General features: G+C 49.3%; 1 protein-coding gene across 7 annotated transcripts; it reads left to right on the top strand.

Moving 5' to 3' along the window:
- Positions 1-139: 139 nt before the first annotated feature.
- Positions 140-21,863, top strand: PARP16 (poly(ADP-ribose) polymerase family member 16). 7 transcript variants are annotated; one of them, XM_027572385.1, is made up of 8 exons: positions 1,170-1,641; positions 2,116-2,420; positions 12,371-12,508; positions 14,739-14,945; positions 17,613-17,784; positions 19,191-19,332; positions 20,447-20,525; positions 21,707-21,857. In XM_027572385.1, the coding sequence occupies exons 2-8, from the start codon at positions 2,247-2,249 to the stop codon at positions 21,725-21,727; spliced, it is 933 nt and encodes a 310-aa protein (XP_027428186.1). In that variant the 5' UTR covers positions 1,170-1,641; positions 2,116-2,246; the 3' UTR covers positions 21,728-21,857. The 7 variants fall into 7 exon arrangements, with proteins under 7 accessions (XP_027428183.1, XP_027428182.1, XP_027428186.1 ...); XM_027572384.1 differs by having other exon boundaries at positions 20,444-20,525; XM_027572382.2 differs by adding an exon at positions 140-939 and having other exon boundaries at positions 1,074-2,420; positions 20,444-21,863.
- The last annotated feature ends 652 nt before the right edge of the window (positions 21,864-22,515 follow it).

The following is a 22,515-nucleotide window of genomic DNA, read 5'->3' as shown; positions in this document are numbered from 1 at the left end:
GCTGTGGATTATATACTTCAATAAAGCTGTTTTTTTTAAGTTTTTATTTTAATTCCAGTTAGTTAATATACAGTGTTATATTCGTTTCAGGTGAATAAAGCTGTTTTTAAAAAATATAAGAAGTAAATAAACAGGGGCTCCTGTCTGGCTCAGTTGATCTCAGGGTCGTGAGTTTGAGGCCCACGTTGGGGTAGAGATTACTAAAAAATAAATAAACTTAAAGAAAGAAAGAAAATAAACACAGTGATAACTCAGCTTGCTTTGTAGAGTGCCCAGACCCTGAGCATTGCATCCCCAGAGTGGGTCCCACACCCCGTTGGGATGTGGGTGTTTCACTATGATTCTCATTTCATGCGTGAGAAAACATACTCAGAAAAGCAAATTCCATGTTTTCATCCAACAATCCTTGAGGCCAAGGAGTTGGCCTTGTCTCAGAGGCCACAGTGAAGAAGCGGAATAAAGGAAGGTTGCCAGGTCTCCTGCCCACTGTTGCCGGCTCTGCCTTTCTGGGCCTGAACTTCAGCAGCCATGTTAGCTCCTGGGTCCCACGAGGTCCTGGGGGCACCAGGGGTCTTGTCTGAGAACGTGAGACTCCAAGACACTTGTTCGTGCGTCTGGACCAGTCTGGGCCTCATAGCAACCAGGGGTTTGATGTGGACTCCTGGGAGCAGTCCGCTTTCATTGCCTGATCTAGGAAGCCCTGTGGTGTCGGGGCGGTGGGGAGGGGTCCAGTATTACTGCTCTTCCTCCCAAAGTCATACGTACAGTCCAAAGTCATGGACCACCTCTTCTCTGAAGCCAGAGCCCAGCTCAGCCTGGACGGGGAATCTGGAGGGGAAGTTCCTCTGTCAGAAGATGCTGGGGTGTGGGAGTGGGGGCCAGGATTTTGAGGGGCTTCTTGGTCTAGGAATTAGCAATTACCTGTGCTTCGATTTCCAGGTGACCATGAGGCCAAACTGGGGTCTCCTCTAATGGGGTTGTGAATTGGGAGAGGGTATGGGAGTCTAGTCCCTTCCCTTCTGCAGGGTTAGGTCAACCTCCCCTCTGGCCTCCCCCATTATTTGTCTCTCCAGGCTCTCTTTCTGAGAGGACCCCAAAGAAGGATCTTGCTGACACCTTGTCTGAGAGGCCAGAGACTGAAGCGATGCAGTGAATTCTGAAGGCTAAGAAACAGAGGACAGGTCTTTTGGTTTTTAGATCTGGATGTGAATTCCAGGTTCACCCCATCTGGCTGTGGGACGTTGGGCAAGCAGTGCAGCACGCTGAGAAGCAGTTTCCCTGGGTGTTCAACGGCTCCTTCTGCGCAGTCCGTTTTGAGGGAAACGTTCAGGAGGGAGGCGGTAGGTCATCGCAATTTCCCAGGCGAGACAAGCAGGCTCAGCCCGCGGAGCTGGGGACAAAGGCAACTCCAAGGGTGGGTCAAAGGGCGCCTGGGTCCGTTCCCAGCCCTGGCTTCTGCGACCACGGCACGCAGCGGCGTGAGCGACTCCACCGGGCCGCACGCCTCGCGTCCCGATCCCGTCGGGTCCCGCAGGGCGGACACACCCGGCGCCAGGGAGGGGGCGGGCGCGGGAAGGGGCGGGCCCTCGGCTGGGCCGCGAGGAGCGCGGAGCAGCGTGGGGAGCGCGGCCGCCAGGGGAGGTAGGCCCGGGCTCGCAGCCGGGCGCGGGAGTCCATCCGGCGGGCAAGGAACGCAGGCGGCGCCAGGGGCAGCCGGGCGAGCGCCGGGGCTTCGGCGGTGCGGGGCGGTAGGCGGAACAGGAAGGCACGCGCGGCGCAGCAGCTTCGCCCGGCGCGGAGAGGGGGCTCCTCCTCGGCCTCCCCCTGGCAGTGCCCCCCCACCCCGCCCCAGGCGCCTGCAGAGGACACGTATCAGCACGTTCCCGCCGTTGTCGTCTCATCCCATGTCATAGCCCCTCCCCGAGGCCTGGAACACCCCCCCCCTCCGGGCCCCATTATCCCCAGGCCCAACCTCCCACGCTGACCCGAGGTCCCGGCCGGGTCCCCTCTTCACAACCGGCCGGTCTTCCCGGACAGCGAGCGCCCAGGCCCGGCCCCCAGCCGAAGACGCCTGTCAGCACGTTCTCACCCCTGTCGTCTCATCCCTCTGCCTAGCTCCACCCCGGGCCTGGGAACCCGGGTCCCTTTGGCCCATTGTCCCTGGGCCCAGCTCCGCGCTGACCGCAGGCTCGGCCCTAGCCCCTGCCGGGCGCGTCTCCCCCGGCAACGCGCCGCAGCCACCCGGGATGCAGCCCGCCGGCTGGGCGGCCGTCAGGGAGGCGGCGGGCCGCGACGTGCTGGCCGCCGACCTCCGGTGCAGCCTCTTCGCCTCGGCGCTACACAGCTACAAGCGCGACTCGGTGCTGCGGCCCTTCCCCGCGTCCTATGCCCGCCACGACTGCAAGGACTTTGAGGCCCTGGTGAGTGTGCTTGCCTCCACCCCTTCCTACGCTGTCCTCCGCGTCCCAGGCCGCGTGGCTGGTGGACCCGTAGTGGTAAGACACGCCAGCCCCCAGACAACATTCCCAGCCTGGCCTTAGGGAAGGTTTCCACGAACTCACAACACTCACCCGCACCCTAAGATCGACACTCCCAAGGCTTTTGGCCTCTGCTTCCTCATGTTAGTGACAAGTGACTCCCAGGAATGAAGTGAGAATTCGATAGGTGCATAGGCCTCCACAGAATTTCTTAGCATGGCCAGCAAGCAGTAGGGGTAGGGGTTGATCTGAATCAGATGCTTCTGCTAAATAAGAAGTTATTCATCCCTTTGCAAGTAATCAGACACCAAAAATCACCAAAGCCACCCAGACCTTGATCTTCAAATGATATATGGGCAGTACTTGTATAAATTGTAACATACAGTCCGCCTGTCAGCTGTTAACTTCTCCCATGATTCACAAGGCACTTAATTTCTTACAGAGTTCACCTCAGGGTCAGCATTCCAGATATCAGCTGTCTTTGTAATTCAAATATTTGGAATTACCTAGACAAATATAATTTACCAAAATTGATTCTATAAGAAATAGAAAATCAAAATACCCTGTAATCATTAAAGGCATTGAATGAGTAGTCAAAGATTTTCCCTCAAAGAAAACTCCGGACCTACCTGGTTTCCTTGGCGAATTCTACCAAACACACCAGGGGAATACGTGCTTCCAGTTTTACTTTGTGTAAAATTCTTCCAGAGTATTGAACAAGAGGCTAATGTAAGCTTGATCTAAATCTGATAAGGATAACACAAGAAAAGAAAATTATAGGCCAGTGTCACTCATGAGTATAAATGTAGAAATCCTCCATAAAATATTAGGATCCTGAATCTAGCAATGTATAAAAAGAATAATTCCCCATTAACAGGGTGGATTTATCCCAGGAATCAAAATTAGTTAAACATTAAAAAAAAAATCAATGAATGTTATGAATCATGTTAACAGATTAAGGGAGATGTTTAGAATCAACAGATGTTTAGAATTCTCTCTGATGAGGTGGTCAGGGTTGGAGTCCCTCTTTGCTATCATTCTCAAGAGGTCTAGGGACAAAGGCCCAGCCTCCTGACCCTTACCTGGTCTATTGCAGCCCAGGCCAGGGATGTGTTGAGGGTACCTCAGCCCTTGACCACAGGGCATAGGCATTTCAGGGTGCAGGGAGCAGGGGTTGGAGAAAGATGAGCCAACTGACTTCCCCCATGGTTCTGAAAATTCAGATATTCAGTTTTGTGAGTTTGTGATATCAGAGCCTTGGGGAGGAAACATCCTTCAGTTTTATCAGAAGATTATGGAGTGTCTGCTGTGGGCCAGGTGCTAAGGGTACAGAATTAAAGACCCAAGGAGAGATTAACAGTGTGTTCAGCTGTATTATGGGGTAAGCCTGTATATACAACATGGAAACCCAGAGCCAGAATCCCAGTCCTTGGCAGTGGACTGGGGTCAGGGGCCGTGGCTGATGCCATGCTGAGTCCCTAGGGACATGGAGGATTTTTTTGAGGAGCAGAGAGCAGGAAAGGGGTATTCCAGGAGGAGTAGCAGGATGGGCAGAAAGCCAGGAGCTCATCAAGAAAGACAAGTCTGTGCTTTAGTGTGGCTATCAAGGGAAACAGGAAGAGATGAGGTGGACCAGAGCACACAGAGCTGGGCATGTTTTGCCAAGATGTGTTGATTTTACCCTTGGGCAGAGGAGGGCACTGGGGAGATCCAGAATGCATTTTTAAAAAAAGACTTTATTTATTAGAGAGAGAGAAAGCGCACAAGTGGGGGGTGGGCAGAGGGAGAGGGAGAAGCAGACTCTCTGCTGAGCAGGGAGCCCGATGCAGGGCTCTATTTTAGGACCCCGAGATCATGACCTGACTTGAAGGCAGATGCTTAGCTGACTGAGCCACCCAGGCACCCCCAGGATGCATTTCTGAAAGACCCCTGGGGTGGCAGGGTGAGAGAGGGATCTGTTTCAGGAGGGGTAGACAGAGGAGGAGAGATTAGGGTCAGCAGGACCAAACTCACCAGAGATGGTGCCCCACAATGCACCTTATTAATTTTTACCAAGAAACATCCAAACGAACTAGAATGCTCAATGTGTTCTTTTCCTGCTGGAAGGTCTTGGCAAACAATCAGGTTTGACGAATATGGGATAAAAGCAAAGGGAGCTTTGGAATTGTTTTGATGTGTTCATCCTTTTTAAAAATTTATTTTTAATTATGCAAACAACGGTTGGATATATTTTTGTGATAAAAAATACAAATGGTACCGATAAAGTAAAAGTGCCCCCCTATTCCACATCCCCCCATAGGTATGAGTGCTCTCAGCTGAAGGCACTTTCTTCCTTCCTCTCACACCTATAACCTCTTAGGAGAGCATTGGCGACTCAGGTAACCCCAAATAGCCACTCCTTTATAGGGACAGACTGTCCAGGCATGGGGCTTATTGTGCCAGTTCTAGCCAGGGCACCCTTTCTCCCAGGGGCCACTGGAGAAACATGGACAGGTTCTTCCCATCCTGTTCTGGCACCATATTCCTTATTGGGCACCATTGTAAGGGAAGCTAGCCCAGGCTGAACAGCTTCTTGGCTGTGTGTAGGCATGGTTTTAACAAGCAGTTTCCCTGGAGAAGGCCGCTCACCAAGCAGGGCCTGGCACAATGTCTGCTGGGGGCATGCACCACATATTCTTTTTTTTCTTTAAATTTTTTTAGTGTTATGTTAATCACCATACATTGCATCATTAGTTTTTGATGTAGTGTTCCATGATTCATTGTTTGTGCATAACACCCAGTACGCCATGCAGAATGTGCCCTCTTTAACACCCATCACCAGGCTAACCCATCCCCCCACCCTCCTGCACCACATATTCTTAAATAAATATACTTTAGGTTTTTGCCACACGTTACATGAACTAGAGAAAAGATGAAGAGAACTTGGTATCTGGACCTGTATCTGACTCAAAGCTTAGCTTTTTATTATTATTAAGTAAACTCTACCCCCAACGTAGGGCTTGAACTCATGACCCTGAGATCAAGAGTCCTGTGCTGTACTGACTGAGCCAGCCAGAGGACCCTCAAAGGTTAGCTTTTCGAGAAAAGGGAATCAGGTCCAGACTTGGCCTTCTGGATTATTTTGTGGTTACTAAAGAAGGAAGGTATGGAGCTGTTAAAAAGTCTCTCATTGTTAAATAAAAGCACTTGGAAATAATGTGAAACACTGTATCGTTTTCAGCCATTTTTAATTCATTTTCTCTCCACTGTCATTACACACCCCTATAACACCTGTGTTGCCCTTTCCAAAACTTACAGCTCTGGCTGAATTACTTTATTGACTGTGGCTTTCCTGAGAACATCCCCTATTGAACCAAGCTCTTGGCTTTAGGCATGGCTCTCGCCTTATTTTGTCACAGCCCCCAAAGCCCCAAATCGTGTCTCAGTCCCCTGGTTTGGAGGACATTTCCATTCTGAGTCAGCTCTTCAATTTTGCACTGAGAGTTCTTTGTATTCCCAGGGTCTGGCCTGAGAGGTGCTTATCACATGTTTGAGGAATCAAATTAGGCATGTGCTGATTGCCTCTGACTGAGGGTTTCTAACCTTGTTCCTTGGGAAGAGGGTTGGCGAAGCTCCTATTAGGTCAGAGAATCTCTAAGATTCTCGGGATGTCCAGTAGCCCTGACCCTTGACCACTGAACCTCAGGTTGAGCTATCCTGGGCACAGTTCCTATTTCCGAGTCGCTTTACACAGAATCTTGTCACTGGTGTCACAGCTGTTAAGTTTTTTGTTTTGTGTTTTCCCTGGAAAACATCATGCTCTGGTTTACCATTAGCTGGGAGACCCTTTCTGGGAATAGGAGGTCAGGGGGAATGGCTCCTTTGTATTAATTCCAGCCCCTTGCCACCCAAAGTGTGGTTGAAGACCAGCAGCATCAGCATCACTTGGGAGCTAGTTAGAAATGCAGAATGTTGGGCCCCACCCCAGACCTGTCCAATCAATACCTGCATTTTATTTTATTTTATCTTATTTTTTAAAGATTTTATTTATTTATTTCACGAGAGAGACACAGTGAAAGAGGGAACACAAGCAGAGGGAGTGGGAGAGGGAGAAGCAGGCTTCCCGCTGAGCAGGGAGCCCGATGTGGGGCTCGATCCCAGGACCCTGGGATCATGACCTGAGCCGAAGGCAGACGCTTAACGACTGAGCCACTCAGGCGCCCCAATACCTGCATTTTAATAAGATTCTTGGGCATATGTGTGCATTGTAAAGTCTGAGAAGCACTGTATCTAGCCTACCCCATTCCCATCTACTATTTGGGGGGCTGAACTGCACTAATCGACTCTTCTGGTTCTGGTCTGTGGCTTGTGCTCTCTAGCCAAGCTGACTCCCCAATGTCTGGGTTAAAACATAAATGAGCTTCTCTCTGTCCTGACCGCAGGGAATGCCTGTCCTCTCCATGCCATCCCCCTCTTTGTCCAGACAAACTCTCCTTAATCCTTTAGGACATAAGTAGAACCTCACCTCACCACCTTATTCTCTGTCTCTACTACCCCCAGCAGTTAGGAGTCCTCCTTCTGGGATCGTTTACAGTTTAAAAAATTTTACTCTTATAAATACTGCTATGATAAACTGCCTTGTACAGTAATCATTATTTATATCTCTAGTTATTTTCTTGAGATAAATTCCAAAGGGTGAAATTGCTGGCTCAAAGGGTAACCAACCTTTCTAAGCAAGGCTTATACAGATATAAAAAGATTTGGATCAGACGTAGGTATGTGGCATGACTGTTGGTGGGTATGTGGCTAGAAAGATGTTTCAGCCTGTAGGATGATGATATGGAGAACCCAGGGGTGGGATCATCCTTCCAGTACAGACTGCCTCCTTCCTTCCCAGCCATCCCAGAAATGCAGGCTTTTCCTTATCAAATTGGTGAGCAGGAGAGAGGCGGTGTTTGATTAATAGTAATACAGTACCTAATGCTTATATAATACTAATAGCACTTACTACCTGCCTGGCACTCTTCTGAACTGTTTCTACATGGAACTCATTTAATCTTCTTAACTCCGTGATAGGGGTTCTCTTAGCATCTCTGTCGCCATCAGCTAGCCAGTCTATGTGCTGGCGGGAGACCACCCTCCAGCTCCCAGATAATGGTGGCATGTAGCCAGAGAACCATTCCTTTAAATGGACCCCACAATGACTGCTTTTGTGAAGAGTTCTCTTATAAAGTAGACTCTGACCCCCAGTCTGTTTTAATGAATCTGGATGTTCAGACCTTAGATTTGTACAAAGCAAGGTATATCTGCCCCCAATCCCACACGCACTCAGCTGTTCCAGGTGTCACTTTATCAGTTTGGTTCCTGAGGCCGGTGACCTTGGTTCATTCCCTTCTAGCACCTCCCCCCACAACTAGTAATTGCGACCTCTGGCATCTTCCTAGGCAAGGATTTTTTTTTTTTCAGGTGTTCTTTCTTTCCTGCGGCCTGCCCTTTTACTTTATTTTTTAAGATTTTATTTATTTATTTGACAGTCACAGCCAGAGAGGGAACACAAGCAGGGGCAGAGGGAGAGAGAGAAGCAGGCTTCCCACTGAGCAGGGTGCCCATTGTGGGGCTCGGTCCCAGGACCCTGGGATCATGACCTGAGCCGAAGGCAGACACTCAACGACTGAGCCACCCAGGCACCCCATCAGCCTGCCCTTTTAGAACATTAATTTTTTTTAAAGATTTTATTTATTTGACAGAGACACAGCGAGAGAGGGAACACAAGCAGGGAGAGTGGGAGAGGGAGAAGCAGGCTTCCCGCTGAGCAGGGAGCCTGATGCGGGGCTCGATCCCAGGACCCCGGGATCATGACCTGAGCCGAAGGCAGACGCTTAACGACTGAGCAACATTAATTAATATCTAAACCTGAGCCTCCCCACCTTTTCCTGGTGATAAAAATCACCTGTGGGAACGTCTGTAAACACAGATTCCTGGGCCTCCTCATGAGGAGATTGAGATCTGGGTGTTTGCAGAGCATCCACTGGGCTGTCCTGTCATTTCCTAACTCAAAGCAAGGACATGAGTTGCTCAGTCATTGGTCTTCTATTTCCTCTGTTCATCCCCTCCTGGTTCCTTCCCCTTGTCCTCTCAGTCACTCAAATTACCTCTTTCCTGAGAGACCAGCCCTGCCCCCTGGTCATGCCCTGCCTAGGCTCCCTGACCCCTTCTCCAACTGAATACTTCTTTATTTCTAGAGCAGAGGCTGTGGAAGTGGGGGGTCTGTGGGATGATGGGCTTTATTTGTGCCCCCTTGCCTTCTAGAAACTGGGAAATTAAAAAAAAAAGGGGGTAGCGGGTTGCTGATTTCTTTTGAAAAGAGAAACATCTGAGCCTCCATAGCCCGGCTAGAACCTGGCACCCTTGGGCAGAAACCAGCTGGAGCCGGGGGTTGGTGGCTGGGCCCTTTGTTGGGCCAGGGGTGTCTAGTTCAACGCAGTCCTCACCACTCTCTCCTAGATGCCTCCCACGCTCATTTTCATGACTCTCTGGCTCTGAGGGCATTTGAGCTTGGGACCACCTTTTGCCTGTGCCACTGGGATTGCCGTCTGCTCTGCCTCCCAGAATCCTCCCCACCACTGCCGTCCTACCCACTCCATAAACCCTTCCCTCCACCTTCTCCCCAAACCTCCAGAAATACCTTCCTTCCTCCTGAGCTCTTGTTCTCCTCAGTCAAGTTTTTGGTAAATGCCTTCCACTTTCTTGAACTGCGGTTTTCTAACTCTTGTCTGCATGGAGGGTTTTCTGCCTCCTGACCTCGCTCCGTACTACAAGTGACATACGTCTTTCTCTGGACCTTTGACAGGGCTTAGGTTCAGCCAGTAATTGTCTTAGTTGTATTATTTGGCGGGGAGGAGGAGGGGAATCTCCAGAAACATACCTCGTAAGTTTCCCAAGCAGCCTCTTAAAGTTCTGTCAGAATTGCTCCTTTGGGCTAAAATGTTTAGTCCATTATAAATTTCTCCATTGAATGGGCACCTAGCTGGCTCAGTCCGTGGAGCATGCAACTCTTAATCTTGGGTTTGTGGGTTTGAGCCCCACATTGGGTGTAGAGATTACTTAAAACCTTTAAAATAAACAAATAGGGGCACCTGGGTGGCTCAGTCGTTAAACATCTGCCTTCGGCTCAGGTCATGATCCCAGGGTCCTGGGATCGAGCCCCGTATCGGGCTCCCGGCTCAGCCAGGAGCCTGCTTCTCCCTCTCCCGCTACCCCACTTGTGTTCCCTCTCTAGCTGTCTCTCTCTCTCTGTCAATAAATAAATAAAATCTTTAAAAAAAATAAATACATTTCTTCATTGATTTGGTAGGAGAGGATCCTAGAGTACGGACTCTGGAGTCAGGCGCGCCTGGCTTCACGTCTCTGCCTTGCCACTGAACGAATAGCAGTGCGACCCTGGGCGAGGTGCTGTACTTCCGCAAGACCTGTCCCCTCCCCCTTTAACACAGGCTGCGTGGAGGATAAAATGAGATGACGCATGCACAGCATTTAGCCCAGCACCTGGTATATGATAAGGCCTCAATAAATAGTAGCTGTTACTGTTTTGTTCTCAACCTTGTGTCAGTTTCTAGGCCAGTTGCTGGGTCTCCAGGATACGTGAGATGTGGTTGGCCCTCAGGTGGTGCTTGTCCCAACCAGATTTGAGGTGGCCCCAGAGAGCCAAGTACCAACATGGGGTTCTGCACAGAGCTGGGGGAGTAAAGAGATCATGGGTGGTCAGGGACAGGGCAGGTGACCTTAGGCTGGCCTTGAAGACCCCTTGAAATGTCGTGCTGGGCAGCTGCAGAAGCATAAAGGAAAGACACAGGGCAGTTGAGGAATAGCATGGGCGCCACAGGTGGGAAGTTTCTGGTAAGAGGGGCTGTTAGGCAGAGAGGTGGGGCCAGACCACATGTCCAAGGGCCTTGTTAAAGGAAGCGTTGTTAGCTTTAGCAAACTAAGTAGAAGCCACCTAGTTAAATGTGAAGTTCAGATAAGCAACAGATAATTTTGAAAGTGCAAGTATGCCCCAAATATTGTATGGGTTATACTTATACTAAAAAAAAATGGATTTTGTTGTTTATCTGAAATTCAAATTTAACTGGGCAGACTGTTGTTTATCTGGCAGCCCTGCTTGTATGCCTGGTTCCCAAAAGGCCCTGCTCAAATGCAGACAGGTTTTACTCAAGAGGAAGAATCCTGTTAACTTGTTGGAGCAGATTTATTTTTCAGAGTAGCTTGAAAGTGAAATGAGGGCGCCTGGGTGGCTCAGTTAATCATCTGCCTTTGGCTCAGGTCATGATCCCAGAGTCCTGGGAGCATTTACACATCTACACATCCATGGTATGTATGTATGTATGTATGTATGTATGTATTTTTAAAGATTTATTTTAGAAAGCGCATGAGTGTGGGGAGAGGGAGAGAATCCCTAAGCAGACTCCCCACTGAGCGTGGAGCTGGATCCTAGGACCCTGAGATCACGACCTGAGCGAAATCAAGAGTTGGACGCTGAACCGACTGAGCCACCCACGTGCCCCATTCATGGTTTTTAACTGGATCCTCACCGATGCTCCACAAGGCATGTAGAGAGAGTTCTGTTAGAAGTCCAAGGCTAGTGGGCGCCTGGGTGGCTCAGTTAAGCGTCTGCCTTCGGCTGGAGTCGTGATCCCAGAGTCCTGGGATCGAGTCCCGCATCGGGCTCCCTGCTCAGCCTGCTTCTCCCTCTCCCTCTGCCTACTTGTGCTCTCTATCTCTCTGTCAAATAAATAAATAAAATCTTAAAAAAAAAAAGTCCGAGGCTAGTGATTGAATCTTTGGAAACAGATAGGAATAAAGTAGTCCTGAAATGTTGCTGATTTTCAGCTACCAAATTAGGAAATAAAACCCCCAGGTCAGCAACAGCCAACTTTCTAGAGAAATGGAAAAGAAAAGAAATTTGCATGGATAGATCTGTGACCGTCTTTCATCTTCTTGGCGACCGGAAATGGAAGCGGTGGGGATTCTGTGCCAGAGGAGACTAAGGTGCAGCCAGGCCCAGTTCTTTGCTAAGGAGCAGGGATTCAAACCCACATCTGTCTGCTCTTTCCTCTACATCCAGGAAAGAGAGTTAGAAAAACCCAAGATGGTCCTTGGCCTCCAGGAGTCGTGGCTCTACTGGGGACAGAGTGTTGGGACTGAGAGTTTTAGGGGTTTAGAGGAGAGAGGGGTGCCTGGGTTAGTAGAGGTGGGGGAAGGGGCACCCCAAGGGACTGAATGAGCAAAGCTTGGAGGTGGTCCACCCCAGGCTGTGTTCACACAGCACCCGGCTGCAGTGTTTTAAATGCCATGCCGGAGAGACTTGCCTTCTAGTGAGTTGTAATTTCCGAGCAAAAGCTATAGATACCTTGTAGCTATCTGTAAATAGGGGTCCTCTGTCCCTTATCAGGGGTGCCTGGGTGGCTCAGTTGTTAAGCGTCTGCCTTTGGCTCAGGTCATGATCCCAGGGTCCTGGGATCAAGCCCCACATCGGGCTCCCTGCTCGGGGGGGAACCTGCTTCTCCCTCTGCCACATCTCCAGTGAGGCGGCAGTATCCCATAATCAGACATTAATATTCCTGCAGCAAAATGTTATCACATCAACGGTTAACAGGAAGTGGGATAGGTAAAGATTAAACTAACCTCACAGCGGCTCAGGTCAGGTTTTGTACCAAATGGGTTATGAAACAACGTTTCAGGGTTCAGAGCTTTTGGAGTTTGGTATTTGGAAGGGGGATCCCAGAGCTGTACCTTTCTTTCCCTCTTAAATTCCTTCAAACACGAAAGACATGCAATTTGCTTGCTTCACCACCAGAGGGCCCCCGGTTATCATTCTGTTCAGAATCCTTGCTAATGGAGGTTTCTCCTCACTTCAGCTTGCAGATGCCAGCAAGTTACCCAACCTGAAAGACCTTCTCCAGTCCTCTGGAGACAAAGACATACGGGCCAGGGACCTGGTGAGCTGGATTTTATCCTCAAAGGTCCTGACGATCCACAGTGCAGGGAAGTCAGAGGTGAGACTTTGGTCTATAGGACAGCAGATCCCTAGGGCTGAAGGGCTCTGGAACCTCTTCGTGCACCAGAATGGCCTGGGAAGCTTGCTGAAAATGCAGATTCCTGGACCTTGTCCCGAGAGATGCTGATTCTGTGTCAGGAGTGGGCTCAGGAACTTGCATGCCGGCAGTGCAAAGCTGTGTTCTCCCCGTTATGGTGAACCTGGAGCAGGCCACCAGATGCATCTCAGTATCTCACGTCTCCTCATCTATAAAATGGGGATAGCAATGGTATACCTCCATCAGGGAACTGGCTGTGAGAACGGAATGAATCTTCCCTGCTAGAAGAATGCCTTAGGGTACATGCTAAGGGCTCAGGAAATGTTGGGTATCATAAGCACCCCAGGTAAACCCAACAAGGGTGGGCCCTTGACCACACCTTAAGGAACACTGGCCTCATCCGGTTGTCAGGAAACAGGTAGAACTTGGTTAATGGAACACTTCAGGCTCTGGGGTCAAATCCCACTTCCATCCAATATTGAGTCTCCTTTTCCCCATTTGTACATTGAGAATATTAATAGTTACCTCGGAGGGGAGCTATGGTAGAATGTGTGACACCCCCAGTATAGTTTCTGGCACAGACCAGACATTCTGTAATCTGGTTTCCCTTGCCTGACCAGGATCTCCCTCGGAGCATGGGATGGCAGATCCCTGATCCGGTGCTCTTTCCTCGGAGAAGCAGCAGGGGTTTATTGGTATTGTTCATCAATTTCAATTTAAGAGCATTTAATCTTACAAGCTCCTGCTAAAGACAAAAGTCCTCCTCAAGTGGCATAGAATTGGGTGTTTCGGATTCTAGTGTCTAGGGGCGTCCACCTGTGTTGTAAAGGGTCAGTAACACAGAGAGCCCTGGAGTGGGAGTCAGGGGATCCATATTCACGTCCAGGCTGGGTTGCTCACTCAGAGGATCTCTGGGTTTCACCTCTGTCATCAGCTCAATTAAGATTTATTCATTCCTCATATGGGTATCAAGCATCTACTAGATGTTGGGTACTCTAGGTAAAGTAGATAAGGCAGTGGCTCCTTGACTTTTAACTATGGGTCAGTTAAATTTCGTTCAAATGTGGAGTGTTGGCACCATATGGAGTGAGGATTATCAGCTTTTTATTGTGCCCAAGTAAGGACATTAGGTTGCCATGTATCATCACTTTATAAAAGGATATGTTAATACAGAAAACAGGATGGCCACAAAAAAAGGAGGATGGCCTCCAAAAAAGGACAAAGAAAGGATCACGGCAACCTGACAGCAGTATAAACATATCTGTTACATTGTCCTTATTTTTCTCATTAATCACAACCCAGAGAAAATAGACTGGCTTTGGTCTTTGGCTTACTGTTGAGAAATCACCCAAATGATGTGGTCTCTGCCCTGAGAAGGATTAGTGCCCTTCAGGAAGAGCTTACTCTTCCCTACCAATTAGGTTTTGTTGCATAACAAACCATCCCCCAAACCTAGGGCTTAAAACAACATTGATTGTTTCTCATGATTCAGTGGGTTAGTTGGGTTGTTGTTCTGGATGGGGCTGGATGATCTAGGGTAGCCTCACACGTCTGGGTCTTCAGCTGGGATGGCTGCTGTGGTGGGGGCCTCCGCTGTGAGGCCCTCATCCTACTGAAGGCTAGCAGGGCTTGTTCCCATGGTAGTGAAGGGTTCGCAGCAGGAGGCCCTTTCCAAGTTTCTGCTTGCTATATATTTGCCAGAGTCAGAGCAAGTCACATGGCCAAGCCCAGATTCAAAAAGATGTAGAAGTAGAAGTAGATGCCACCTCTTGATGGAGTTCTGGAATTCTGCCTGCAGAGTCATTTACAGAGGGGCAAATGGACAAGAATGGGAGCAAACGTTTGGGCCATTTTTGCACTCGATCACACCTTTCTACCTCCTGAGATTATTGTAAAGATGGAACGCAGGAAATGGATGTGATGTTGTTATGAAAATTAGAGGTAGTCTTTAGTTAGAAGGAGCAGTTCATGCTTCACAGCCTGGTGTAGGGAAAAACAGTATTAGAGGGAAGCAGTCTTGAGCTATAAGCTCTGAGCTTATTTATAAATTGTTGTCTGTATTCTCATGAAACTAGTTGTTCTCATGAACGGAGCCCATAGGAGCCCAAAGCCCAAAGCTTTAGAAGGCCATTTTGGCAGCACATCTTACCAGCTTCCCAAATAAAATTGCGACTTCCTACGTGTTTTCAAGTTCGAAAAGATCCAAAAGCTGACTGGTGCCCCTCACACGCCTGTCCCCGTGCCGGACTTCCTGTTTGAAATTGAATACTCCAACCCAGCGAACGCCAAATTTTATGAGACCAAAGGAGAACGAGACCTAATCTACGCCTTCCATGGGAGCCGCCTCGAGAACTTCCATTCCATCATCCACAATGGGCTGCATTGCCACCTGAACAAGGTGGGGCCTAAGCCTGCTGACATGGGGGTCAGAACCCTGGGGCATTTGCTGGTGGGGGCTAGGGGGAGAGGTTCACTAAGGCCTTGCCACTCCTGAGTGTGGTCTGCAGACCAGTAGCAGCACCTGGGAGCCTGTGAAAATGCAGAATCTTGAGCCCACCCTAGACCTTCTGAATTAGAACCTGCATTTTAACAAGATCTCTGGGTGATTCCTATACTGATTACAGTTTGAGAAGTATTGCTTTAAAGATAGTTCCCAGCCTCTGCCCATTTGGAATCACTTGGGGAGCTTTTAAAAATCCCAATGCTTGGCTGCATCCCAAACCAATTAAATCAGGATCTCTGGGTGTGGGGCCCAGATACCAGTATGCTTTAAAAGCCAGGTGATTCCAGTGTGTAGCCAATCCTCGTGACTCAGCATGGTCCCTGGCCCAGCAGCATCCACTTCACTTGAGAGCTTGTCGGCAGATGGAATCTCAGGCACACCCAGACTACCTGATCAGGATCACGTAAACAGGCTCACCGGGTGACTCGTATGCACGCTGAAGTTTGAGAAGCGCTTGCCTGGGAGGAGAGCCTCCTAGGAGCCAGGAAAGACCACCTTAGCAGCTCTGTGTCCTGGGCAGATTTCCTTAACCTCTCTGAGCCTCAGTGTCCCCATCTGTAAAATAGGATGTCATTACCCACCTTCGGGTGTGCTGAGAGGATTCAGACAGTTCATATATGCAAAGGGCTCTTCCCGTACTAGACTCCCAAGAAAGCAGTGGCTGCTTTCATAGGTGGATGGAGAGGGACTCTGGGGTAGTCGGAGGGCTGCGGCCTTCCCCCCAGTCATGCCAGCATCTGTCTCGTTGGAGGGGCTGGTTCGGTGAGCCATGGGCTCAGCTGTGGCCGATGCAGCCCCGGGGCTGGAGAGACTTTTCCAACACTGCTGTAGCTGATTAGTGCAGTTGGGTTTTGCGTAGGATGATGGGCTTGTTTATACTGGCTCTTAGATTCTTATTATGGCCAGGCTACTGGAATCCAGGGGGCCTCTGCTTCACGGCAGAGCCTGCCCGGAGAAGCCACCTGCAGATTACAGGCTTGTACAGCAAACCTTCATGTCACTGTCCAGGGAGTTGCTGCTTAGAGGCATCTTGTCAGAGTCCTTTCGTAAAGCTGTTGCTCTTGTTAGCCACTTCTGTCTGGGTTTTCAGTGAGGGGCTTGCTCAAGGGAGCTTACTTGCCAGATGAAGCTGTGAGATTATTTTCATAGTACAGATACCCCACCTTTCCCACTCTCTCGTGCCTCTGCTCACAGTCTTATGAGCAGTCTTGCTTGAGGTTCTTGAGTCGAGGGGGTCTAGTCTGTGTATATATGGCAGCCAGAGCTTAGAATGGATGTGGAGTCAGATCAGATGACATCCAGTGTCCTTGGAGAATGTCTGTGTCAGCTTCTGAGACATGGGGACACTGCCTAACTTGGCAAGGGGCTTCCCAAAGGTAAAGCAAAGGCTTGTTTCATTCCCCCTAAGCTTCACCGAACCAGCTTAGAATTGTGGAAGCCTCGTGCCACTGAATAGTACATCTCTCAGTTCCCAAGCTTAGGGTGTTCAGTGAGTAGTTTGAGTTCACTCAACAGATACAGATACTGCAGCTCCAAAGATAGCAATTGAATTTCAACTTGAATTTCAAATTCCATCCATTGGTAGCCACTACCTGAAATGAGAAGGATTCTGAGTCAGTCTGACTGAGTGCCAAAATTGATATTTTTATGTTGGCCATCATGGTTGATTATTGACCCTTTGCCATGGTCTACCACGGGCAAAAGATGTGTTTGCTATGCCTGCTGTAGCCTCCGCCTGCAGGTGTATCATCTGAGCTCATTCTGTCTCACCTGACACGCTTCCTCATGGAGGACATCAGTTAGACCCTACCACTAGGGACCTGCCTCCTAGATTTTGGACATTTTCTTGGTTGACACCCACACAAAGCGTAATACTTACCCTGCCCCTAATACAGGCCTGCCTTATTTGGTGACACTTCCTGGTCTGAGATTCATTTCTTTTCCACATGACGACTTAGGTCCCTTCCACCCTCAAGTGTGACCCCCCTCCCTGTGCATAAGTGCATGATTTTGCTTCTGCAGGGCAGTCCGTATAACCATGCTAAATGCATTCGTGTAACAGGAATTACTAATATATTGTGATGTACATGCCACTCCTCTCATGTGCCAGGTGTCCAGCTCAATGCTTTATGTACATTATCTCATTGAGCCCTCACCTATGATGTTGTGAAGGAGGTACTCTCATCACTGCTTTGTAGATGTAGAAACTGAGACCCGGAGAGTTTCTATAACTTGCCAGCTTGTTGGAGGTACAGTCAGGATTCAAACTCAGATCTGTTGGGACTCCTACACCTATGTATTTCTCACTCAACCTTGATCACTAACTTGCCAGGCTAGGCGGGCACATCCACAATCAGTTCAACTGTCATCAGATAGGAATGTGTTCAATTATAACTGTGATGATGTCTTAGAAGGAGCTGACATTATCTGCCTTTTCCCGGGGGAAAAAGAGGCTTGAGAATTTTGTGTTTACAGTTCTGTTGAAGAAAGACCTGTGTCTTCTTGCTGTGCCAACTTCACATTCACTCGGCCCTGTTTCTTTGTTAACCTCTGCCGTTCCAGACGTCCTTGTTTGGGGAAGGCACCTACCTCACCAGTGACCTGAGCCTGGCCCTCCTTTATAGCCCCCATGGCCTCGGATGGCAGCGCAGCCTCCTCGGCCCCAGCCTCAGCTGCGTCGCTGTGTGTGAAGTCATTGATCATCCAGATGTCAAGTGCCAAACGAGGAAGAAGGGTGAGTAAGCGCTTGGCCTGGACCCGGGCTGCAGGCCTCTTAAACATACAGGCTCTTGCTGTTGGCCCATCTGCCAAGGAATGGGCTGCGTCCAAAGCAACCTGGGACAGGAGCTTGCCTTCAAGGAGCGAGCAGTCTCCTTAGGGACACATGGTGGAAAAGATAAACTTACTATGAGGTGGTGGACAGAGAGTGCCAGGGGAGGGGCTGATGAGCTCCGCAGCGGCAGCTGAGAGGAAGGTGCATTCAATCAGAGTAGGTCCAAGCGCTCAGGGAAAGCTCTGGGGAGGAGGTGAGCTTCCATAGACAAAAGTGACCATGTGAGGCCAGAATGTGGGCTCCTGGAAGGCAGAAACTGGGTTTCAGTCACCCGTGAGCACCTGGTATCTGCAGAGAGCCTGGAACATACTTGCCATTCAGTAGGTATTTGCTAAACTGAAGCTAAAGACGTGGATCCAGACCCTGTCCCTCCAGGCTACTCTGGTGTGTGCGCGGGTGGGTGCCCAGAGGACGTGGGAGACAACTGAAGCCATGGGGAGTAAATCCCGGGCTCTCCGGGGAGCGGATGACTAGCCAGCCCCCTCAGTCCACTCTGATACATTCCTTGGAATCTCTGCCTTGTGCGCCCTGATGTTTTGCCCTCAGAGGCAGAAGAGTCACAGAACTGTTATTCTAGCCTCCAGAACTGACTTGTTGGTTCCACGGAGAAAAGGAGAATTGAGAAAACTGTCTGTTCCTGGCCTCTAATGTAAAACAACCGGAATCCTGAGGAACGGCCCAGGTCTGACGCCACCCTTCCAAACTCAGCAGCGCGAATATGTGCATTTGTAATTCTTAGGAAGTTTGCGAACTCAGACCTTAAACATCAGAACAAAACCTTGCAGTGTCTACTGTCACGTGGCTTTGTTTGTTTGTTTGGTTGGTTTTGTAAAGCTTCATCACGTTATTTTTAAAAAGTTTTGGGTTTTTTGTTTTGTTTTTTAAACAAGTCTCGGTACAAAGGGTGGACCATAAGAATTCTAAGAAGTTCAAAAATCTGGATGGTTAATTTAAAATGCCTGTTAAGAGACTCATTTGAGGTCAAGTCCTGTACCTAAGCCCAGATCATTTTGTTGTTGTTGTTATGGCCATCCATCTGCTTCTTCCCTCTGCTTTCCCAACTCAGTTTTTTTCCCCCCTGTATCCCCTATTATTTTCCTGTGTTTTTGTTTTGTTTTGTTTCTTTCTCTGGTTTGTCAGATTCGCCTACTTTTTTAGCGCTGCTTCGTACACACAGACCATTCCTCAGCCTGCTGGGCCTTCTCCACCCTCACAACCAGGAGGCTCGACCTGTTTCTACTCATAATTTGCTCCTCTTATTACTGACTGTCCCCCCAGTAAAGCTGTACTTAATTCTCCTTATTCAGATTCCAAGGAGATAGATCGCAGGAGAGCGAGAATCAAACACAGTGAAGGGGGAGACGTGCCCCCGAAGTACTTTGTGGTCACCAATAACCAGCTCCTGCGCGTGAAGTACCTGCTGGTGTACTCGCAGAAGCAGCCCAGCAGGTAAGGAGGGCGGTCCCCGCCAGAGGCCCAGGACAGCACCTCAAAGCTGCATTCCGAGTATCGGGTTCTCCGTTATCAGCTTCCCTTGCCCCCAGCCTCAGACTTGAGCTGTGTGTGAAGTGTATAAAACACTCCGCTACGCATGGCGAGGGGTGAGGAAGAAGGGTCTGAGGAGATGTGGTCCCGGCCCTAAGAGGGACTGTATGTTCCTAGTGAGGAAGAGAGAGACTTGTAACTCCGCAGCAGATGAGACCATCAGCCCCTCAGAGCCATGGCGGATGCCTCCTCCCAGCTCAGCAGTGTAGTAGTGGGGGGATGTGTGGGGTTCTCCAGGGTCAAGGGTCACTTTGAGATCCTGTCGCATGGTTGGGGTCTGTGGCAGAGCTTCTGATGGGGATGAGCAGCAGAGGAGCAGGTCAGATAGGAAAGGGGGTCACTTTTAGTACACCCCACTCCAGTGGTCTCCACACTTCAAGATTTCATAAACCGGTAAAATCCTCCCCTCCCCCGGCCCAACTGTGGGGAAATTTGTATAGGGTTCCTGAGTCTGAGGAACATTATCCTTTGGTTTGAAACCCTCTGGCTTTTTCTACTTGCAATTTCCATTCCTTTCCCACTTCTCCCTGGAGTGTCTCTGTAGTGCACACTTGGACGCTTTAGATCATCACCCAGTGGGCCAAAGAGGATTTCCCCAGCTCCGACTGATATCTGTACGTGTCTCACAGTGAAAAGACTTTTGCTAAATAACCTGCCACCTGCCGCCATCTGGGCAGACACCCCGAGCAAGGTCATTCTTCTAGATACCAAAGTCTTGCCGAAGGAGAGACGGGTCATAAAAGGTACAAGAGGAGCCATAGGAGAGAAAATCAGGATGAGCTCATTGCATAGCTGTCTTTGTATATTTAGAAAATGTTCTGGTGAAAGACATGTCAGTGCCAGGGCAAATAGCCCCAGATTTTTTGAGCAAAGGAGCACGCACGAAGCTTCATTTCATGGCTCACCCAGAGGATGAAATTCATCATTTCATCTTTGAGCCAGAAGTTGTTGCATACGCTTAGAAAAAAAAATGGTTTTCTCTTCTCGCCAACATCCCTTTTTTCCCCCCCTTAAGCAGGCCTTCCAGCCAGCTGTCCTGGTTTTCCAGCCATTGGTTTACGGTCGTGCTATCCCTGTATCTGCTGTTGCTGCTTATTGTGAGTGCCATCAATTCCTCAGCTTTCCAACACGTTTGGAATCGTGCAAAGAGATAATCCCTCTGGGCCTGGTGTGGGGGCCTCCTTGACCACGTGCCTTACAATACAACCTGTTCTGTACCCCCCATGCCCCCTGTCCAACCAGGTGGAGTCTGGGGACCAGCTGGGGACCACAGGACAATTTTCATATGCCATAAACGTATTGATTGCCTTTGATGATGCTCCCGGCCACACTCTGGTCAGTGGGGACCACAAGTCCCCTCACTCTGAGGTTTCAGGGGAGTCCTCCTGTCTGCTCCTTCCTAAACAATCCTAGGGAGTTGGCTCTTCTGCCAGGGCCAAAGGAAAAAGTCCTGCTGCATTTAAAAACAAAGTGTCCAAGCTGTCAGTGGTATGTTTACAATCGCTCCTGGCAGACGTTGGCCCTTTCTCTAATGCCTTCTGGAAGGTGGAATACGTGTAGTGGGGACTATAAATCACTAGGCGGTTGCCTTGTTTTGACTTGAGACACCCAAGAGGAACAGTCCTGTTTCTCATAAAAATCGGTGGGATCGTTTCTGAATTCCGTCAGCCTTTGTACGTGAGTGCAAAACATTTTCACAGTTTTCCCAAATCCACAAACAGCCTTCTGCTACAGCTGTTGCCCCCCTGCCCCAACCATGGATGAGAAAGGAAGGAGCTAGAGGCCTGATAAAAAAGACAGACTTGACAATGAGCAACTCATGTCATCTTTTTCTAAAAATTACCAACTGCTGATTACAGCTGAAATGGAAACATGTTTGTTTTCTGGTGTTGTTGTTGTTTTTTTTTAATAGCTATTTGACAAATTCATGTCTGGGAGCTGAGTAAAAGGGGAGATTTCTAAACCTAGAGCACTCTTTGGCCAGTGCCTGTAGTCTCTTTCCTGGCCATGTTTTAGAGAAAGGGATTTGCGCCGCAGGCCTACGTCCTGTTCTCATTCTCACGAAGCTGCCTTGATTGTGGCCTTTGAGCCACAAGTGCCACGCCACAGGCCTTCTGTGGGCTGCCACAAATGTGCATGGACTGAGCCTCCCTTGCAGGGGTCGCAGGTCTTTGGGACTCAAGTTGGGCTTTGAAAGTGCAGAGAAGGCCTCTGGCTGCCCAGGGGAGCTGCAGTTGTCCTCACTGATTCTCTGCCCTTCCTTCCTGCCCTGTTTCAGCCATCATGGAGCCCTGTCTGATTTGGGGGGTACATTTGTGTGAAGAAGGTGGAAAGTCAGTTTTCTATAATCTGTGAAGGTGCGAAAAAGCCACTATCATGGTTTTTACATTGAATATGACAACATTTCAAAAATAATAAAGGTATTTTCCTAATTACCAAGTTGTCTTTTTGTGACTGCTTTCAGCCTCAGCGAGAGGCTGCCGTGTGGGCCCTGTTGCTAAAAATCTTATCCTCTTTTCCTTCCCTGTTCAAGGTAGCAGTTTGCTGACAGCATGTATCACCGGGATATCTAGTAGGTATTAGATTTCTAGTCATTGATTGAACAAATATGAGCACCTACTGTGTGCCAGGCACAAGAAATAGGAACGAGATCAAGGTCAAAATGCCCTGCCCTCCTGGAGCTGAGGTCTGGCCAGGTGCAGATATGGACAGGCATTCCCAGGAAGGAGGTTGGGTTATACTATAAAGAAGTTTTGGGAAATACTTGGCAGGGAGCCTCAACTTCATCTGGGGTCAGGAAGTACGGAGATGACACATGTGGCATTGCAGAGCATCTATGGATACTGATTTCTTTAATCCTGACAACAGATGAGAAATTGAAGTTCTGGAGAGTGTCCTAGCTTGCCCTTCCTACATGGTCATAGGAAGTGGCACAGAGCTGGGAGCTGCGCTGGACAGGTTTCAGTGTGATCCTCATAACCATCATCCTCGACGGCCCCCCCTGGGCTCCCAGCAAAGGTGATGTTCAACTGAAACCCGACAGAGCCATTGGTGTTAGGCTAAGAGGTGGGGGAAGAGTGTTTCAGG

This window comes from Zalophus californianus, chromosome 6, assembly GCF_009762305.2.
Source record: "Zalophus californianus isolate mZalCal1 chromosome 6, mZalCal1.pri.v2, whole genome shotgun sequence".
NCBI lineage: Eukaryota > Metazoa > Chordata > Mammalia > Carnivora > Otariidae > Zalophus > Zalophus californianus.
This window is presented reverse-complemented; position numbering and strand designations above follow the sequence as displayed.